This window comes from Ambystoma mexicanum, chromosome 6q (genome assembly GCF_040938575.1).
Source record: "Ambystoma mexicanum isolate Mex_15411 chromosome 6q, UKY_AmexF1_1, whole genome shotgun sequence".
In the NCBI taxonomy this organism is placed as follows: Eukaryota; Metazoa; Chordata; class Amphibia; order Caudata; family Ambystomatidae; genus Ambystoma; species Ambystoma mexicanum.
The window spans coordinates 1117540189-1117556964 of NC_090937.1; the positions used below are offsets into that span (position 1 = coordinate 1117540189).

General features: G+C 45.0%; 1 protein-coding gene across 1 annotated transcript in view; it reads right to left on the reverse strand.

The window, feature by feature from the left end:
- Positions 1-16776, reverse strand: part of NIPAL1 (NIPA like domain containing 1) — a 258775-nt gene that overhangs the window by 19461 nt on the left and 222538 nt on the right. Inside the window, exons 4-5 of the mRNA XM_069631705.1 lie at positions 12566-12656; positions 3912-4072 (exon numbers count right to left, since the gene is read on the reverse strand). Coding sequence (XP_069487806.1) covers positions 3912-4072; positions 12566-12656 — 252 coding nt within the window. The remainder of the gene's footprint in view (positions 1-3911; positions 4073-12565; positions 12657-16776) is intronic.

The window sequence follows — 16776 nt, forward strand, 5'->3', positions numbered from 1 at the left end:
ACACTGGTGAACGTCCACGTTCCTGCACTAGTGATCCCAAAAAACGACCTGAATTTGGACAGTTTCCCGAAAGCAGATGCTCATCTAAGGAGAAGGAGATCTGTGGAACTGGTATCCAGAATGAAGAGAGAAAACTATTTTTCTGCCAAATCAGAAAAGGCATTCCATGCAATTCCATACGAACACAGGCTGTTCAGCCTCACCTCAACAGTATTCACAACACTACTCCTGCCACACATCCAAATTGGAGTGAATTCAAAATGGCTGCAGACAACCAGATGGGAGTTATTGCAGACAATCAACACCACCATTAAAGGATTTAACACAATCAAAGAAGAACTGAGAGCAATCAGACTGATGACCCTCCAGAATAGATATGTACTAGACATGATCACAGCGATGGATGGAGGTGTTTGTGTAAAAATCGGAGAATCATGTTGCACATTTATACCATCGCACGTTGAAGAAAATGGAAACCTGACAGAAGCCATAAGTATGTTGATAAACCTGAAAAACCAGATGATCGAAGAAAGTGATGAATTGGACGATGACAGTTGGTTTGGAGCTCTGTTCTCATGGGTCCCACAATGTATGGCAGACATATTCAAGTTTCTGGGAGCCTTACTAGCAATGGTACTGCTAGGATTCTGTGTCATTAAAATAATCATCACACAGTGCCAGAAAAAGGGGAAGAAAGCCATTGGGATGAAAATAATGGTCGATATCGAGCCAGGATGGAAGCCCAGAGATCTGACTGATGAAGAAATAAGAGACTTTGTGAAGGCCAGTGAATTTGCGCCACAAGGAACAAAATTTAAATATCCCAGGAAACGAAGAAAGTATGAAGGAAAATGGATCTATTGCAGCCCAAATGGACAATGTCAGCTAATGACATGAACAAAGACGAGAATGTAAAAACAGCAGGAAGTTTGAAAGGGGTAATAAAAATATGGACACCAAAGACTCACACATTCACACCATCATGTACAAACCCTGAAGATGATGAACAAGACACCAAAGAACCAAAGGAGATAAACGCAAAAGAGGACGCAGAAGTGGTCGATGAACCGACCAGAGGGGGGAGTGTAGAGGAGGTCCCAGACATGGCCTGCACCCCTGGCCCCCATTTCGAGGTACCAGGAGTGTACTCGCCAAGGTATGTGACGTATGAGCAGCAAATGAACCAACAGAGAGCTGCACTGGGACTCTGCCCAGTGTACATTGGAAGAGCCATATCTGTTGAAGCGCCCATAACCAGACAGCCCTGGGCATCACGGTACCCTATCAGACAGCCGTGCCAGCCGCTGAGACGAAATGAAGAGTACCTACAGAGGGTCCATGAAGAGACTCAAAGAGCCTTAATTGAAGGCCAGTGGAAATGACACATGGGCCTGAACAGACTCACGAATGAACGAAAGCAGCTATCGAAGATAGCACGCCAGTGCGAGTAGCTTTGAAAATAGATGTAATGGACACAGGAAAGAGATGATGTTAAAACGTAAGGAAATGTTGCTATGAGACAAGATGGAAGTAACCAACCAGTTAAACGCATGTAAATAGGCTTGGAACGCAAGAAGATAAGAAAACAATACTGCTTGCAAAGCTTAGTAGAAGAATAGAGCGGCAAGCACCAACTATATCTACCTCAATAAGGCAAGTGCGACTCCATTTTGTAAAAGCAGAAGTATGCCCAGGCGGCCAGAGGCCTAACAGGCCTGGTTTCATATCCCAGCCAAAGCCAGGAGAAGGAGCGGAATCGAAACTCAACAAAGAGCAGCTCATGCCTGGGAAATCGAGGTCAACCAGAGAAAGGGAGGAGAGCGTCAGCTAACAGGAATCAAAACTTCAGAGGATACCAGCCTGCCCCGTGAAGGTCAAGATAAGGGAGGCCCATGCAGGTGGCGAGGCCGAAACAGAATTAAATACCCTAAAAGCTGGACACTGAAGCAGATTCACGGTGAACAGACATGTGACCAAGACAGGCGCAAAGAATTACCAATGTCTGATGTCACCCAGATCCAAGGGTGCCATAACCTCTCCAGATAAGAGGCTACAGTTTCGAGGCCATGCCCAGCCAACTAATTGACAAATAGCCCCAAGATACTGATTGATGGAAGGCAGGCAGGGTGAATCTTGGGACACTAGGCACTTGGGTGTCCAGTCTGCATGCTGCTGATTACAGTAGAGATTTATGTCTAGGGGTGTAACCTGCCCAATCACAATGGACCAAGTTATCTAGGGTCCTATAGATAGAAGAACCAATAGGACGTCATACTAGTAGTGACGTCTATCACATGTGAAGTAGAGGGAGGGGCACAGACGCCCACCCGATAAGAGTTATCCAATCCGCATGCTCCGTTACCATATACAGTTATAGCACCTATACTTAAGTTACCTTTCCTAACCAATTATAGTGCATGACGATTTTTTGTAGATTTAAACGTCAATGATGACGAGTTTCATGCATAAAAGTTGCTGTTCAACTGAAGTTCGAGGAAGTTGGAGCGAGACAGGTGATCGCAATGATGCTGATTTCTTATTGTTTCTCTGTTTGATGGACATGTCATTAAACGGACTTCCCTTTGCCAAATGACTGAGTCCTTTTTATTGAGTCGTGGTGAGTAAGTGAATCCTGCACCCCCATCCCACAAATGGTGCAGCTATCTTGTCTTAAAGGTACTAGAGGGTGAGCACTGACCTATGGGCCCATCAGTGAATGTCCCGCCCTCCTGTACACTTTCCAGAAAAGACAGGGTGAAGTAAGAGCATCAGACCGAACCACTGAAGAGCAGTAGAACCAGGACAAATGAAGGCAGTCTTTGACTCTTATTAGGACTGACTTGTCACAGATAACGTCTCATTCAATGATCCATTTCCCAGAGCAAATAGACATGTCAACAAATATCTGTACAAGGCCAGTCCGAGTTCCTCCTGAAGGTGCTGTGGGAACAATTGTTTGAGATGCTGTGTACCAAAGATACCCTCTCAATGACAGTGGATACTCCTGGCCTGAGAATGTGTCAGTAGCATCACCATCCACGCCTTCTATCATAATATATGTGTATGTGCTGTTTTAAATGTTAATAGAATATCACAGGCAGAGCCATGTGAATGGTCCAGTAGTTCAGTACCTAATAGTAAATACTTAAGAATCTCATTTAGGGCCTGATTTACGGAATTTCTTGCACGGTTCAAAGTGACTTTGCACTGCTGAAAAGTGATTTTGCAATGCCGACACAAACCCTGATTCATGGAACTGTGCAAAGTGTATTTTTGCAGTGCAAAGCCAGTGCAGCGTCATTTTTGCAGTACAAAATTAACTTTGCATGGACTTTGCACTGCAAAAATATCATGGCCATAATTTTAGGGGGGGCACAGGGGTGTTTGTCCGCCCCAACTTTCATGGCTCACCATTTTGTCCCATTCATTTGGCTGAGGCACCTTTTCTTCAGATGTCATGTCCCCCCCAACATTTTCAGCAAAGTGACTCCACTGAAAAATTCACTTTGCACAGTTCCATGAATCAGGGTTTGTGTGGGTAGTGCAAAGTCACTTTGAACCGTGCAAAACATTCCATGAATCATGCACTAAGAATGCATTTCGATGCATGCAGTACTTGCAGGCAGTCAGCAGGTGGAGCCTGCATACGCCAAGCACTAGAGCAGAGACTTAACTGGTAACACACAGCAAGGCAATGGTTCACAGTGCTTTGGAACGAAAAGGGAAGAGAGAGAAACTGCTAAACTTTAACTTTGTTGTGGAAAAAAAGCTGGTGTGACCGATTCGATGACATTTTAGTGTTGGTGCCAGAATGCTGTGTTTTGCAGCAGTACCGAGAGCGCACACATCACAGGTCTTGACAGGTTCTAGAAATAATAGAAAGGGCACCACAACCTCCACACCGTACACACCTGGATCCCTCAGCTTCATCTCCATGGCGTGTAGCGACGTGACCTCCTCCTCCTCCGGCGCGTGGATCACCATGACCGTTGAGCCAAGAATACTCAGGACACAGCCGAGCTTGCCATGAATGTTCAGCTTCTCGTTTAGAAAATATGATGACAGCACCGCACTGTGAGAGAGAAAAAACACAAACACCTGTCTAAATAATGATGGGAAAGAAGCATTGAATACAGACCCGGCTGAAGACATGTGAGGCCCATTTCAACATGATGGTTCAAGGGCCCACCTGCCAGGGTCGGACTGGGACAAGAAATAGCCCGGACACCCAAAAAGAAGTGGCCCACATCTCGCTTCATGACCCTTGACCTCTAATGACATCAACTGAAAGTGATGTCATTTGGCCCCACCCCAAAGTGACATCCCGGGAAGCGATGAAACATGACCTTTCACCCCTTGACAAAACAGGATGTGGCATCAAATAGCATTAGTACACTACAAAAATATGGTTATGATTTCACTAAGGTGATATATATTTCATACAAGAATGGATCACCATATGTGTCATTAATATCTGTTTGTATAGATCCACATTGTCAAATTACTGTGAATGCAAGCAGACGTCCAAGGCCAAATGATAATATGTTATTGTATAGCACTTACACTTAAGCTCTTTTTTATAGAACAAATATGTATACAATAACACCCAACCTGTGTTGGCACTCATTTATCAACCTAAGAAGGATGAAAGGCTGAGATGGCCTTGCTGGGATTCGAACCTGCATATCACACACATAGCAGCAGCGAGTGCTCAACCCACTGAGCTATCATACAGTCTATAGTAAAATGAGCAATTATTCTGTAGTGGATACCATTAAACTGGTAACTGAGATTTAACAGCAGACCACTTAAGGTCATCTGTGGGCCTGGTGCAAAGTTGGCCGCATGTCAAGCCTGCATGCATCTACTTTCAGGCTTCAGAAGTTAGCAAAATAGGGAAAGCAGCACACTCACAGGACATCCCATACTCTGAGCACTCGTTACCTCTTACATGCAAACAAACATCCTGAACAGGATGCCATGGAGATGGGAATGATAGACACATTACTACAAAGCATAAATTGTGGCACAATGAAGTCAATGGCTACTTGATGTGCTATGGTCAAATATTTCTACACTGTACAGAAGCTTTTAGGCACAAGGATTTTGTCAAGTGACCGAGGACACGGAGATGGAATGTCTTGTGATGATCGTAACAGAGATAACGGCAGAAAAAAACATGCTATTACTGCAACTTGCGAAAGGCAAAATACATAGTCCAAAATGGATGCCTATTCTAATCTAAAATTGGTCGTTTATCACTAATATCACTAATACAACAGCACAGTCACTCCAGGGGGCACCGTGCCCCCTGGAGTGGTGGCACAGTGACAGCCGCCGGCCCGGCGGTGGCCCCTCAACTTTGCATGCTGCAGCAGCATGTGAATGATGCATGCATCATCATTTATGAAGTACACATCATGCATGCAAATCAATCATGAAAGCAAGGTAACATGTGTTACCTTGCTTTGATGAATTATGCACAGTGGCCAATCCGACCCTGCCCCCTGCTTAGAGCGAGAACAGTCTGAGGCACCCCTGATCTGCATACATGACAAAGGCGATAAAGATAAGGGTAATAGCCGCTGATTATCACAAGAAAGGCAGACAACGGGGAGTTTAAACACTAAATGCCCACTGAAGAGCTATAAACTCTTCTTTGACAGCAAGTGCCTGAAGTGTAGGAACCAGTGTTAGAAGGCAAATGAAGTGATAACACTTCTTTATATCCCGTGGGAAGTGATGGCAGGAAGCGCTCCAGGTAACAAAGCTTGTAATGCGAGCGCTCAAAGTGCAAATTTTAAGCCCCAGAACAAAAATAGAGAAAGGAATATATTTCTGTGGTACAATACTACTGACTGACGACATGGGGGCAGTTGCTGGGGGCTCCCATGAAGCTCGAGGCCCCTTTCATTTGAAAAGGTTGAAAGACCCCAACGTCATCCCTAATTGATAACATTCAGGGGCTTTCTAATGCAGGTGTGGCCGACTCGTCATATACTGACAGTGAAAATCACTCCACCAAGTACATTGCTATCCATTCCATGTTCACGTATTTGCAGCTCAGAAGGAGAAAAAGCAGCAAAATGCCTGCTCCCGCTTCACCCAGAAGCCCTATGCTGCAAATATGCCTGCAGCCCCGCTAACCTTGAAGTTTCATGTGGGGGCAGATCCTAGAATCCATCGGGATCTATGCTACTGCTGCCCACCACCCACGTATGGCAGGTGGCTTTAACAATTATTTTGTGCAGCAGTGGGCATAAAAAGGCATGAAAATCCAGTCCCAGCCTGATTTCCGTGTGATGTTTAAACGTAGCCACAGCACAATTAACATTGCACAGAAAGAGCCACAAGCATGTGTTAGTGACCACTGTCTTTTCCGGACAATTTTATAACCATTGTAAAATGACCCTCATAACAAGGAGTGTTGCTAGGTCTGGAAAAGATCCGGGCTATGCTAATGTCGGGACTGTCGGGACTCGTAGCCTTCAAGCCTTTTGGTTGCAGCCCCTGAGATTCTATCGGGGGCTACAACCAAAAGACCAGGGGCAATAGCCCCCTCAATCCCCCCTCCCCCAACAACACCTCTGCTCATAACATTAGCTGTATAAACCCTCAATGCGGTGTAACTCCGACATGAATAAAAAACACAGCAAATGCCAGCACTTGGGGCACATCAAGCATAGGGCCTGTAATAACAGTAATAATAATGGCTCCTGCACCTGGTGTGCTATGGGCCGATATAGCAAGCATGCTCCCTCTTTCTCTCTTTTTCTCTCTCTGGCTCATTTTATATCTCTGTCTCTCCTTCTCTGTGGGCAAAGGTCGTATTGTCATGTGTGCATTTTTTAGAGCCACCCCAGCCGTTGCTGATAACAGCGTAATCAAAGAAAAACACAGATATCTGGAAGGAGGCATGCTGTGTTTTTTATGCAGTTCAAGGCTGAGAAAAGTTCTTCTCCTTCTACGTGGAGAATTGGCCATAGCCCGGCTTCCCATTGCCCACTACAGAGAGCTGGAAATCCAAACTCTCATTACTTACATCACTTCCTGCCAGAGAGGCAGTGGGTGGCTTCATAGGTATACAGTGTTTATACCGAAATTAAAATAGTGACAAACCATTCCAGTGAAACATAAATAACGACAACAATGTCAAATTTTTTATAAATGTATATGTGGGGGTGAGGTAAGGGATTAAAAATGGTGGGGGCCTTGGAGAGTGGTTAGTAAAGCAGGGAAAGCAGGGTGCTTGGGGGGAAACCCCCAAAATGAGAAAGAGTTAAAAAGAGAAAAAAATCGAAATGTTTTCGTTATTTTAGAGTCACTGAAAAGGTTTGGAGACATGCATTGTCATTGCGTGTGTCCTGCGGCAATCGTGCTATCACAATGAGGGTGCTTTGTCCTTATGGGGGAAGTGAGGAGGATGCAGATATTATTTGTAGATGATGCTGGGGTACCGATAGACCTTGCTAGAGGCAAGAGGATCAGGCTGCCAGTCCACAACTGCATATGTCATTTTCTATTTCTCATTAATCTGTTTGTTCATGCTGTAACAAATGAGCGGGTTCACAGCACAACCAAAACAATCAATAGCCAGCATGCAGCTTAAAACATTGCCTACGTGCTCACTGAAGAAATAGATAACAGAAACTGGTTTTAAAACAAGTGGGACCCTTTCCAAAAAGTAAGGACATTTTAAGAGGTAAAATGGTGTCCATTCCCTGCACAAAAAGATCTTAATAAAGGACATTGTTTATTTGTAGTAACATTGTATACTAGCCCTTTTTTAAATGTTATGATGTTAATTTGAAATGATGACTTCCAGTATATATTGTTGTCATGATAAAAAACATTATACTTGTTTTAATGAACAACTATCATTATCAAAACCTAGACTAAGCATCTAAATAATTTGATGATTGGTTATCATTCCAAGGTGGACAGGCATGCTCCTATTGCACTTGTTACAAAACATCTCTAAAAGAGAGAAGAGGACAAATAGAACCAATGAGGGTCAATGACTTCTTTACATAACATCAACAAGCATTGTGGGAGCATAGGAATGATAACAGATCTTAAATTATGACTACTATGTATATGATTAAAGAGTTGTATGCTTGAATCACAAAGTACATAATGTACAAAATGGCTTGCGGCACATTTCATTTTTCAAAAGACTCATCCTAATATTAAACTGTTTATAACCATGAGCCATATACACTCATTCGGCTGGCTTCAGTATTTGGATGTGAAAATAAGATGACTATGCCATCTCTCACTTTGTTGGTGTCAGTGGACTGTAATACTTTTTGTCTCAGAAGTCAGGCCGAATTTTGGAAGGGAGGCTGAGGGGGGAAGCCAAGCTGAGGCAGCCATAGAGAATTACATTTCTATAAGATAACATCCAATCCTCTCCTCTGAGAGATCACGCTGTCAGAGCCACTGCTCCGTGGTCACTGTGGAAGCGGTGGCGTCTTTTCCATAGCGTGGTTTGTCTATGACAAAGAGCGTCGTTGTTTTGTCATTTTAGTTTATGTTCAAGATAGCGTCCTTCCTGGATTACGCCAAGTCCTTTACTACAGAAAACAGTTATCGACATGGCGAACGCTGGGTCCCTATACACGTAAAAACCTCTTGTCCGACTCTGTTGTGTTTATAGTTCTTTCAGCTCTACGCCATTTTTCCCTGCCTCCTCCATTCCTGCTACTTTCCCATTTCTTTCCCAGATTCGGCCTCTCATCCTGCTCTGAAGACCTCCTCTACTTCTGCTGATCCCCTTCCATTCCGCCATCTCCAGCCTCCAAGTGCCTATTGGACCACCGGGTCTCCTGTTGGTTCCTCCTCCTCCTTCCTGCATTTAACCTGGCTCTGCATTCTAATGACCTCTTTCTCCGATGGCTTCAGCAGCCTTTTGATTCTACCTTGCAATCCCTTCAGCATTCCTCTATTGTACTCAATCACCTACCACACTCCATCTTCCTTGTCGGAGCGTCCAGACGAGGTCTAGATAATCTCTTGGTTCTCCATCATCAGATATTGGTCTACAAGACAGTCTTTTGGATACGCTTCCTGCTGCAAAAGGGTTTTTTCAGGCTTTGCCTTTTTCCCTCCTGGACTTTGCACACAGGTTCGTTCCTCTTCTGCTTCGCAGTTCATTTCTGGGAGCAGGTGAGGGATTCAAAGTGCTTAGTGCCTTATCGTCTCCATCCTGCACCTAGACCGGTGAGTAGGAAACTGGCTCGAGTACCCCATCCATCTAATTTGTCAGAACTTATTCCTATAGTCATGGAATTGGACTTCCGAATACAAGAACGCAAAATGGAAAAAAGAAAAAATCGGTCTCATCAAACCAAAACATATACTGAACCAGGAAGTACAACTGAAGCACCAGAACCAATGCAATTGGGAGTTGCCAGAGGCCCTCTACCAGATAACGAAAGAAGGTGCAGTAGAGAAAAGGGCTTATGCATGTACTGTACAGCTGGCACATACCTCTTGAAAGACTGCCCCATTGTACCCCCTTGACGTTCAGGAAACAAGCGTTCACGTCCAAAGTAGAGACTATTGGCTGGGTAAAGATTATATGTCCACAACTACTGAAAACACATTTAATTGATAGTTCTCCGCATTACTCTTTTGTTTCATGACTCGAATATAGAAACCACTGCTTTAGTGGATTGCGGAGCTGCAGGTCTCTTTGTGGGCGCTAACTGGGCACGTGAACATTCCATACCTTGGGAGAATAAACAGGTGCTTCAACCAGTGGAAGGGATAGATGGAGAACCATTAAGTTCTGGACCGATCGCTGCTCAAACATTAGCTGTACAAATAGACATCAATCATCATTTCGGAACAGATTTTTTTTTATTTTTTAAATTGCCACCGGGGAAAGGAAAACGGTGTCTGTTTTCCCTTTTCATGGCCATTTAAAGTCTATTGAAAAAGGTAAACAGATAAAATGGCTGCCATGGATAGAGAGAAAGTACTACCATTGGTCCTTTCTCCCTTTCCATGGCGGCCATTGAAAACAATAGAAAAAAGTAAACAAAAAAATGGCCTTCATGGAAAGGAGAGAAGGGGCTACGTGTAGTCCATTCTTCCTTTTCATGATGGCCTGTTGCCGATCGGGAGAAGGCGCCCTGGGGACAGAAGTGTTTCTAGCGCGTCAGCTCCGAAAAATAACCAAAAAGAAGGTGAGTGGGGTTGGGAGGGCGGGTAAGGGATTGTTTGGATTGGGGAATCGGGGGGGGAGGGGGAGGAAAATCACTTACCTTGCTCCCGGGGGGCGTGGGGGAGGATGGCAGCCTCCATCCATGTGGTGGCTCGAAGCGGGGATTACCCTGTTCCAAGCATCCTCATTGGCTGAGGGGCTAACACCCACCCGCCCCCCACCAGAGACAAAGGAAAAGAACGTTCGGAGAAGGATTCCCAGTCAGGTAAAGCCCCGGCGAGGGCCAATCATATTGCATGTTACAATCTGATTGTCCTGCGCCGGGTACTAATTAACAGTAAATACTAGACCTCACATGTTTTGGTATAGTCATTCACCTGGATTTGGTGATCAAGCAATCCAAAGAGTCTAGCCAAGCTAGTTCCCAGAAGTTTAGAGGTAAAAAAGATCCTCACCAGTGTTCACCAATCAATAGCAAGCTGTAAAGTTGAGATAAATATTCACAAGTCAAGGGACAACTAATGTGTACGTAAAAATGCAGTAATCTGCTGAGTGGAGATCCTACCTCTCAAATTAGTATGCAATGTTTGGACATTTGGGTTGAGGTGGTTGCTCTCTCTGAGTCATCAATGTTGTCTCTCGTGATCTGATGGATATCAGATTTCATATTCCAAGAAAATCTAAGATCAAGGACAGTCACGTGTAAAGCTCAAGATGTTCTTAAAAATTCATATTTTAGGGTGTAAGACAGAGAGCCACAGTAAGAAATGGCTAGATGGATTGCATCAATATACCAGTCTAGCCATGTAATGAAAGTCATCATGCTTGCTTTACCATGCTTTTAAAGCAAGCATGGTAAGTGTTATTACTTGGCTAGAATGCATTTTCATGCAATCAGTCTAGCCATTTCTTCCTGTGGCATTGTATTTTTACTGTGCATTGTGATACAGTATCATAGATGCCCAGTAAAAAATATTTCCTCTCTCCACTTTAAACCACCCCACACCCTGCTCAAATCAGCCTCCCAGGCTGGCACAAATCCAACACAAGCTCACCCACATTCATTCACTCATGCAAAAATTCATGCAGTATTCACACAGCATTCATCTCAAAAAGCAACCACACAGCATTTACTTGCACATTCAAACACAAGTTCACGCATTCCAACAGCATTCACACAGCATTTACTTACTTATTCAAACACATATTCACACATGCAAACAGCATTCACACAGCACATACTCGCTCAATCAAACACACATTCACACATTCAAACAGCATTTATTTGCTTCTTCAAACAGCATTTCCTCACTCATTTAAACACATATTCACGCATTCAAACAGCATTCACACAGCATATACTTGCTCACTCACACATACATACAGCATACACATACAACAATACATTTTCCTTTCACTTATATCCGAGCCTGCGGAGGAGCCCTGGCTTTGCACTCCTTCTGCATGAGTCACGGAGGCAGTGGCAGGCGTTGCAGGGGAGTCCACAGGGGTGGCAGCTGCCACTGGCGACACCAAATGGCGTCTGTGAATGGGCATATATTCCTCAACTCATCAGTGCAGACTGCTCATGAAGGACCCTGTGAAGCCAGAGGAGACGAGTTCAATACAGCAGTCCATTGACTGATACGCGTGATTCTATGGATTTCACAGTATTTCCCTGTGCCCCCGCTTCCTTCTCTGTCAAGATCTGGAGCACTTCGATTCAACAATGGTAGTAGGCACCACATGAAGACCAGTGCATTTACTGTCCTTATCATTTCAGATATAGGGCAAAGAAAGCCCAGTCTCTTCCCACCAGCATGCAGTGCTTCCATGCAGGGATTGTCGCGGAAACTTGCATGCGCAACTGCTCTTTCCCTGTATGAGTTGGATCACGTTAACGAGTTGACCTCAGAGAAGTATAGACACCATGCAGTTTAATCACCCAAGGGCTGACCCAAGATGTTAGTCATTATTCAGTCTCCTGGATTAGTTTGCTATTTAGCTCTAAAATGGGGCAGAGGCTGGTAGCTAATGTGGGTGGTTTATAAATTCGAATCCATAGTCTGTGGCAATAAAGGTTAACCCCAATGTCAGATTTCACTGGAAGGTTGCAGTATCTTGATGAGGAGAACTGTTCTGGATTGCCATCTCTCTTCAACCTCTCCAGTATGTGGTGAGTGCAATAACACTCCGAGGCATGCACTGTTCTCGGATCATCCACAAGTGCCCTCTGACCATATGGAATGTCGGAAAAGGTCGAACCAGCATTTACTCGGCAGTTTCAAGATTTGCTTCAGGATGCAAAACCAATATGCTGAGGAGCACTTGATTGCCATGCAGACACTTTCTGGAAATACATCATGTAAATAGACGGTGACAAGTCTGACTTACCAGATGAGAACACTAAGAGCACCCAGAGGGGTGACCAGGGTGGCGGGTGCAAAAGCGTAGGCTGCAAAATTGGCTGCCTCTCCGACTCCCACTGTGAAAACAAAATATAAACATGTATGAACAGTGTGCTAATAGACTTTACATGCAGAGTGTGATATCACTTTTACAGCAGACAGCTAGAAACTCTTCCCTAAGGAGATTTTATAAGATGTTTTAAAAACAAAAGCATCACGCGTTATTCCCGATGCAAGCTTCAGGAACGCTTGATGCGTGCGGATCCCAAGTTGTACCATGTGATGGCGGTGTCAAATATTCGGATAGGTTTATTTTTTTATTTTTTATTGTCCTTTTATAACGCGCTTAATACCAGCGAGTGGTTTCAAAGCATGGGATCGGGATTCGACCCTGTGTTGCACCCCGTTGTCTTGCTTCCAAGACAACTTCACCAAAGAGATGAGCAGCATTGCCCTTCTTCTATTGAAGAAGAGGGCCACTGCCATGGCCAAAGCCTGGGTTCCCAGCGCCATCACCACTCTACTGTCTGGGACATCCCCATCACCACTCTACTGTCTGGGTCTTCCCCATGCAAAAGCACTCTGGCTGTGCCAGGGATTACAACCAAGATCTGGCCTGGCCTTAACTCCTTGATCACAGTAGCTGGAGAAACGTTGGGCAGACAAACAGTGCTCACCCTGGCATTAACCTCAGCCCTCCGTAATTCTTCCAACTTAAGAGTGATGCGATTAAATCAAACATTCTATTGCGTTGAAAATCCGCTGTCTTTGTGCACACACCTGCGAAAGCACTGCTCCACCTGCACCATAATTTAAAAAATAATTCCATTAAAAAAGAAATGAGCAAAGCTTTCAACCAGTGAAGGCTGTGTCTGCCCATGGCCTACCCCCCTCTGCCCAGGCGACCTCCGCTCCGCTCCGCCTCCTTCCTGAATGATGCCAGACACATTGCCCTTCTGGAAAATATACTTTGTAAATTCATTATGAATTGGCGAAGTCCCCTTTGATGGAGAGAAACGTTAGGTTTCCCCACCACCCAAAAGAGCTTAAGGATGAAGCTAAAACACTGTGCATTGCCTTGGACCTCCTTTAGGATGGGAAATGAACAGGGCAATGGGTGACCAATCGAGCTCACGTCTATTGTGATCAGACTGATAGAATGTGTGTTAGACAGCCCAGGCTTAGACCTATCATAGACATGCAGTGTTTGCCTCTTGAAGCATGTGGGAATCTCACACGTTTATTCAGTACCCACCACATTGATCGTGAGTACAAACATTGACATCTTTTGTCACCAATTTATTTTTACAGATTTATTGTTTACCTCATGCAAGTAAATGGGGGCAGAAGGAGGGGTTGGGGTGAGATATAGAGTAAGGTGGGGTGAGAGGGTAGGTGAGTGGGCTCTTTCCATACATGTTTCAGTACAAAAAGCAGTACTAAAAATCGGTATTTTTTGTTCTAACATAGAACCCTGTATTCTTGTAGATGTGTGAGTATATCTGCCATATGTGTGTGCCTTTAGAGGCCTGAGTACATCCCTCATACGTGCGTGCTTACAGAGGTCTGAGTACATCTCCCATAAGTGTGTGCTGATAGAGGCCTGAGTACATCTCCCTTATGTGCGTGCTTACAGAGGCCTGCGTACATGTCCCATATGTGTGTGCTTATACAGGCCTGAGTACATCTCCTATATGTGCGTGCTTACAGAGCTAGGAGAACTTCTCCCATGTGTGTGTGTGCTTTCAGAGGCCTGAATACATCTCACATATGTGCGTGCTTACAGAGCTAGGAGTACATCTCCCATGTGTGTCTGTGCTTACAGAGGCCTGAGCACATCTGCCATATGTGCGTGCTGACAGAGGCCTGAGTACATCTCCCATATGTGCGTGCTTGCAGAGCTAGCAGAGCATCTATCATATGTGCGTGCTTGCAGAGCTAGGGGAACATGTCCCATATGTGTGTGGTTACAGGGCGAGAACATCTTCCATACGTGTGTGCTTACAGAGACCCGAGTACATCTCCCATATGCGTGTGCTTGCAGAGTTAAGAGAACATCTCCCATATGTGTGTGCTTACAGGGCTAGGAGAGCATCTCCCATATGTGTGTGCTTACAGGACTAGGAGAGCATCTCCCATATGTGTGTGCTTACAGGACTAGGAGAGCATCTCCCATATGTGTGTGCCTACAGGGCTAGGAGAGCATCTCCCATATGTGTGTGCTTACAGGACTATGAGAACGTCACAGAAGCAGACCTAAATAAGGAACGTCCTTCACAGCCTGACAGGAAGCTATTGAGCCCTCACAGAAGTAACCAGTGAAGAGCATGTAGGCAGAACCCGGTCCCTGAAGATGGTCCTTAGGACCGAAATGCATTGGACATCCTAGGAAAACATACATCTCTGAAAAAAACACTTTTTTATTATACAAAACCATGCTTTTGTAAAATATTCTATGTACAACTGTGAAAAAGTGAATTAAGAACTATTTATGTCACATGAATGTTGAAAATATATACATGTATATGCGAACCAGAGAGATATATTCCCATTAGGTCCTTCCAGACGTCTGGGACATTCCAACCCAGACAGCATTCCTTGACAGAGTGAAAACCGACCACACTCTCTTGGTGACTATCCAGCATGAGACCACATCCGCAAAGGATGGAGGAAAGTCGCTCATTTCGCCAACATATGCCGAACATGGCTGACACGGAAGTCAGCAGTAGTGAAGCGCAACAGCCACAGAATGGTTGCTGCTGCACTGACGAGGCACCAATCACTGTCCAGTCTGTCATCTAGTCATGAACAAGTCTTCTTCACTCATGACATCAAGCGGCTCTTCAACATGACCGTGTGCTCTTCGGCCTTATGTACTAACAAGAACTGCCTGATCACAAATTCAACACATTTTCACTGAAGCCTCATTTCTCCACAAGTCAAGATTTGTGTTTTCGGTGGTCACACTCAGATTTCCCCAGTATAGGACGTTTTACCGACTATAAATGGTCGCAATGACCAAAAGTTCTAAAAATGCTACCACCAAAGGTTCGAACACCAAAGTTGAAACCTTTGGTGGTAGCATTGAAACAAAACAGGGGCTGCGGGGGTGTCTCCCCGCTCACTATACTTAAAAAAATGAAAAGGATCCTGTGGCGCCGGTTCCCATTCACAGAAGTGAAAGGGAACTGGCACTGCAGGAACCCAGCGTGAAGAGGAAGGTAAGTGGGGTTTGTTTATGTTGGGGGTGTGGGTGGGAGTGAGGGTGGGAGTGTGCTGAGGGTGTGGTGGGGGTGTTATGGGTGTGCTGTGTGGGTGGGGGTGTGAGTTTGTATGTGTGTTCGCATGAGGAAGGTGCAAACCTTTGGTAGTTTGCACCTTTCTCATGCGAACGTTCCAGCCGCGGCTAATTCAGCCGCGGTCTGATCACTTAGAATCGATTTCCCCACCCATTGTTCTCACACCGGCACTAAGGCTTGAATCTCACTCCAGACATGAAAGGATGTCAGTAGCTGAGTTGGGCAAAGGCATGCTTAGAGATTGCTGAGGTGTGGAAGAGACAGGCCTCGTCAGATCTAAATTCAGCATCAGTGATGCGATTCTTCATGACACCCTGGAAGAATCCCAAGCTGCCTTCCGAGATATGGGATGGCTGGGAGGCATTCAAATGACACATTGATGAGATGATCCAGTCTATAGCCATCTATCATCAGCGTGTGGCCTTCCACATGTGTTAAGGTAGGACATGAAGATCTTAAGAAGGCAAGCTCAACTGACAAGGAAATACATGAAATACCCAGGATCTGCCCAATAGCTGTTGAATGAAAGGATCTGTCAACATGTGCCTCCCGTACATGGGAAGATGCGGAGAGAATCACTGAACCCCTACTGAGAACCTCAGATTTTACTCCAGAAAAGACATTAAACAACAAGGAATCGTGAAATGGCTGACTCCCATGATGCAGTGATGGTGCAAGCATTTAAACCATCACCTTGTGAAAAAGCTCTTATCATGAAACGGGAGGGAAGACACTTCCTGCAAATGTGTGATCTGAAGCAGGAATTGCTGGCCAGAAACTGCAACCACTGAGCATATGCGGATACTGTGGAAACTCACCACACTCTCTAACCAGGGGAGGACTGGCCAATAGGCCAGTCCTCCAGGAACTCTGGAGATGTGCCGGCAGGCCTCTGCAT